This window comes from Meleagris gallopavo, chromosome 10, assembly GCF_000146605.3.
Source record: "Meleagris gallopavo isolate NT-WF06-2002-E0010 breed Aviagen turkey brand Nicholas breeding stock chromosome 10, Turkey_5.1, whole genome shotgun sequence".
NCBI lineage: Eukaryota > Metazoa > Chordata > Aves > Galliformes > Phasianidae > Meleagris > Meleagris gallopavo.
In genome coordinates, this window is record NC_015020.2 from 20,226,341 (window position 1) to 20,231,308 (window position 4,968).

General features: G+C 48.8%; 1 protein-coding gene across 1 annotated transcript; it reads left to right on the top strand.

The window, feature by feature from the left end:
- Positions 1 to 414: 414 nt before the first annotated feature.
- LOC100549275 (nuclear factor 1 A-type-like) lies at positions 415 to 1,141 on the top strand (the record flags this gene model as incomplete). Its single annotated transcript, XM_031554983.1, has 1 exon — positions 415 to 1,141. A coding segment is annotated over one exon (669 nt), but the record flags the coding sequence as incomplete, so codon positions are not given.
- Between the last annotated feature and the right edge of the window lie 3,827 nt (positions 1,142 to 4,968).

Below are 4,968 nucleotides of genomic sequence, written 5' to 3' on the forward strand. Positions count from 1 at the left end.
CTCCAAGCAGAGCACCGCGGCCGTGTTTGCACGTGCGGCTCCGTTTGCGCGTTACTGTACAGCGCGCTGCCATTTCCAAGTATATCTTTGGGAAAGTTTCACTATACTTCAGACTTCCCCACACAAACAGGGATTGGCATCCGAGCGTTCCAAATTTGCCAAATTGGCGGGCACACGCTGGCGACGCCGCAAGCAGCGGGGTCAGGGAGGGAGCAGAGGGAGATACGCGCTGCAAGCGGCCGAGTCCTCGCACCCAGTCGGCCCCGTGCCTTTAACTCCTTCCGCCCTTTTCTCCACCAAACTGGGGCTGAGGGCCCAATCCTGGCCCCGCTTTGCCTTTCGGGGGGTCGGGGCCGCTCGGCTCTCTTCGGGCCTCGCTGTGCTTTGCGTGACACCGACGCTTCTCTGTGACTTTTTCAGGATGAATTTCATCCCTTCATCGAAGCACTTCTGCCTCACGTCCGAGCGTTTGCATACACATGGTTCAACCTGCAAGCCCGAAAGAGAAAATACTTCAAAAAACATGAGAAACGCATGTCAAAAGAGGAAGAGAGGGCCGTGAAGGACGAACTCTTAAGTGAAAAACCCGAGGTAAAGCAGAAATGGGCGTCCAGACTTCTGGCAAAGCTTCGGAAAGATATCAGGCCTGAATTTCGGGAGGATTTTGTTCTCACAGTCACAGGAAAAAAGCCTCCGTGTTGCGTCCTTTCCAATCCAGACCAGAAGGGCAAGATGAGAAGAATTGACTGCCTTCGCCAGGCAGATAAGGTCTGGAGGTTGGACCTCGTTATGGTGATTTTATTTAAAGGTATTCCGCTCGAAAGTACTGATGGCGAGCGCCTTGTAAAGTCCCCACAGTGCTCTAACCCCGGGCTGTGCGTACAGCCCCACCATATAGGAGTTTCTGTTAAGGAACTCGATTTATATTTGGCATACTTTGTGCACGCCGCAGGTAAGTGCCTTTCTATACCACTTCTCCACCTCGCGCGTCTGCGTCCCGGCGGGTTTGGTGCGGGCGGGAGGGAGCGCGGCCCCAAATCTGCCCTTTTTCACCGGGCACAGCTCTTGTTTTCCTGGGGTTAATGGCAGTTTGGTGTTTGGGGCACTTTGCTCAAGTGTTATCCAGGCTTCTTTTATTTTTCTATTTTTTTTCTGCGGTCGAGGGAACGCGGGGAGAATTTTCCAATTTTTTTTTTTTTTTTGTTTTACTTCTAAAATTAACTTTGTGTCAGTTATACGTGAAGCGGTTGCAGAGGGTTGGGGTACCCGAGGTCAGGGCTGCCAGGCATCCTCACCTGGAGAGATGGGAAAGGGAGAGGAGCCCCACTTGGCAGCTGGAAGGTGCAGATAACAAATATGAGGTTGTCATTTTGGGTAAAAAATTGGGGAATTGAGACTAAACTTTTTTTTTTTTTTAAAAAGACAGCCTAAAAACATCACAATGTGTACACAAAGAATTTGGTCTGTTCTTGAAACGAATTCTTCGTTGAATAATATTGCGCATGAGGAAGGCTGAAATGTTTTTATACGCGATGAAATGGGAAATGTGGGAGTCCCCCACCTGCCTGGGGTTGCCTCAATATGTGAGAGGGTGAGCAGAGGGCAGGGGTGGAAAATAACATGGCATCGTGTCTCTGATGGGCAATTGTGCTGCAAAAAACGTGAGCAAGTGCAGTGCTGGGCCCTGGTCGTCCGATACAGGACGTAGAGGGGACGTGTGTAGGGTGAATATAGGACATGCAAGTTGGCCTGGCTTCAGGCTGGCCTGCAAGTGGAGGGCCTGGGCAGGCAGGGAGAGCAGGGGGTGAGGGCGGGATCATACCCATGCAGACCACGTATATATAAATATACAGGAAAACATAGCATATTGCAGCACTGGGAGTTGGTGTTTCCAACACCACGATGTTTTGGAGGAGTGCATAGGAACTTTTGGCCATTCCAAATTCTGCCATGCCCTTGCAATGCAGCCCACACTGGGGCTGACCGTGTGGCCCTCCTCGTGCCATCCCCACAACCAGCACCCAGCCCCGCACCATGATTGAACCACGCTCACCTTCCTGCCGCCCAAAGGCTGTATTTGCTCTGTGCTTTGTTATGTGGCACGGAGCGGGGATTACCCTCTGCTGTGAACTGAGCAGAGAACAGGGCCAGGGCTCTGCCCCAGGCTTTTAGTTTTTTTAGGATGCTAAACACCGGTCCCTATTGCATTTCCTAAGCGCAGAGCAGCCTTCTGCACAGGGTGAGGGTTGCCAACAGAAAGCAGTGGCTGGGTTCAGCCCGCGGGGAGGATCACAGGGACACAGGACGGGGAGAAAAGGGGAAATCCAGGCGTGGGCACTGCAAGGGGCCAGAGGTTCTCTTCCTGCTGCAGCAGCCAGGCAAGAGACACCATAGAAGTTCAATATTGTGATTAGGGATATAACATCTTATCAGCGTGCTGCTGGCAAACACTACCCTTGATAGCGAACTGATGTATTTCTGCGCTCATCGTCAACGGGCAGCGGCCTCACTGATTGTTGGAGCTGCTTGCTGTAGAACGTTGGTGCAGAGCTTGGGACCTCGGTGCTGTGGATTTGTGCAGGGTCTCTCTGCAGTGAGCAGCGAGTGCACATTGCGCCGTGGTTCCGGCTGCAGCACGCTGTGCTCGTTGTGCTGTGGGTTTGCTGCTGCACCGCCACGGGGACAAAGTGATGCTTAGGATGGATCACGGGGCGGGCGTCCCCTGAGTCGCTGCACAGAGGTGTGCTGGAAGCATCATCTGTGGGCTACCTTTTTTTCCCCCTTTTTCCTCTCTTTTTTTCACCCCTCCGAGGTATCCCAGCAGTCTTTGTTGCACCTGAACATTGGCCAAGTTGCCAGCCATTGGTTCCCGCAGACCTGCAGTAATGGCAGCTTGTGCCATGTGCGCAACAGGAATGGTACAAAAGGAAAATATTAAGGGTCCTTTGTCTGTAGCTCCATCAGGGCAGCCTCCAGCAATGTATGGACCGGGTAGCTCTGGGGAGGAAGGCGCCAGCACTGATATTAGGTAGGCCGGTCAACTTACATATAGCGGATTTGACAAGCATCTGCTATAGTACAGAAGATTTGTAAACACTAAACAATGTTTTTACCTCCTTAAAAGTTTTGAGAAGTTGCCAGTATTGGCAGGAGGCACAGACTCTGAAACGTGCTTGGAGATATGTGCCAAAACCATTGTGACCTTTTCACCCGTAGTGCTTTTTCTTCTCTCTCTCTTTTTTTTTTAAACTTCTTCTCTTTTTTGAGGGAGCATTCCCTTCCAAGATGCCTTATTCGAGATGACTTCAGCAGTGAGATGTCCCTCTCCTTCTAAACATGTACCATAATTATTGCTTTGAATCCACGCTTTTTCTTCAGTAGGCACTATCATCTGTAAGAGAACACATGTGCTCAGATTTAAATAGTGCTTCTCACAAAGCTACTGAAATCAATTATTCCCTTTAAGAACTGGCTAGAAAGAGAAAACAAAAATATGCAAATACACAAACGACATGTCATTTTCGTTAAAAAAAAAAAGGAAAGGAGAGGAAAGGAAGATCGGTGTTCTCTGAATTAGAGGTTGACCAAAAATGTATTGAAATTTAGAGTATTTCTCTCAGTTTGCAGTTTCTAATCTGCTTAACTAAAAGCAGGTGGCATTTTCATACCCTAAACTTGGGTTTGCTTTTTTAGTTTTCCCTTATTCTGCACTTGTATCAAATGACAAGTTGGAAACCATTGTGGCAAACCGTTTTCTTTGTGGGAGTCAAACAGTAAAGCTAATTTATGGCCAGTCCTTTACCAGATGATCTGTATCAGAATCTGCAATATACTAGGCACGTGGCAAGGTCACAATTTAAGTTGTTAAGGTCACAACCTTAGCCACCAGGCATTTGACCTTTTAGATAAAGTTAACCTTTGTTCATTAGTAGGCACTCAACCGAGAACTTTCAGGAGTTTTTTACTGCTTTGGAGTTCCTTCTGCTAATGTGATCAGATTGGAGGAAAGGCTGGCCATGGAAGTAGTTAAATTTTGTGCGAGGTCCCGGTTCTGCAGGCTCTGGCAGTGGGCAGGGCTGGATGCCGGGCCAGGGAGCGACGCTGCGATGCCCGATTCTGGCTTTTTTGGAAGGCTGCCGTCCCAGGCAAGTTGTGCTAGCCAGGTGGTTCTGGGGGAGAAAAGCTTTCGGCCTTTTGGAAGGACATTTAAAAATCTGAAATTTAAGGAAAAGCTGGAGATGGCTATTTATTTAAATGAGCTATTTTTTCTGCTTCTCTTAATGTTTAAAATAAGAGTCAGAGAAGATGCAAAAAGTCAGCATTATTTCTGCAACTGCAAGAATTCACTGAGGGTCTAAATGCAGTCCGTGGCATTGCCCGGGCAGCAGCGTATGGCACACGACCTTGAACTTTAGGTGGACCCATTTGCGATTCCCACTGGCAGATTTAAAACATTTCTCCTTGGAGCACCGCAGAGAGGCCCCAGTCAGAATAAGGCAGAGCCTGGCGAATAAAGCAAGGGGCTGCAGATAGCCCAAATGCTGCGGAGGTATCACTTAGCTCCAAGTCTGAGAGGTACAGCCCGCTTTGCACCGTGATCTTTTAGTACAATTGTTATTGATTGTTGCTGCATTAATCCCGCTAATAGCCGCGGCCGGCCGGCGGTGCGGCGGTGTGAGAGGTGCTCTGACAATGCCGTGCATCACGGAAAGAGCTGCCGCAGCATCTCCAGCTCTGCAAAAGTCTGGCGTTTGGCTGTGCAAAGTATTGCTGGCTCCTATAGGACGCACACCATATTGTTTACTTAATTATGCCGTAGCGAAGGCTCGTATTTAATTATTTAGACGACTTCCTCGCTTTGCTGTGATACCACGTTTATTATTTAATTTAAAATCAAAAGGGCCGCGCTACTGTTAGTATTTGATGCATTTTACTTTTGTTTTGGCTACGTTATTGTCATTCCTCCGT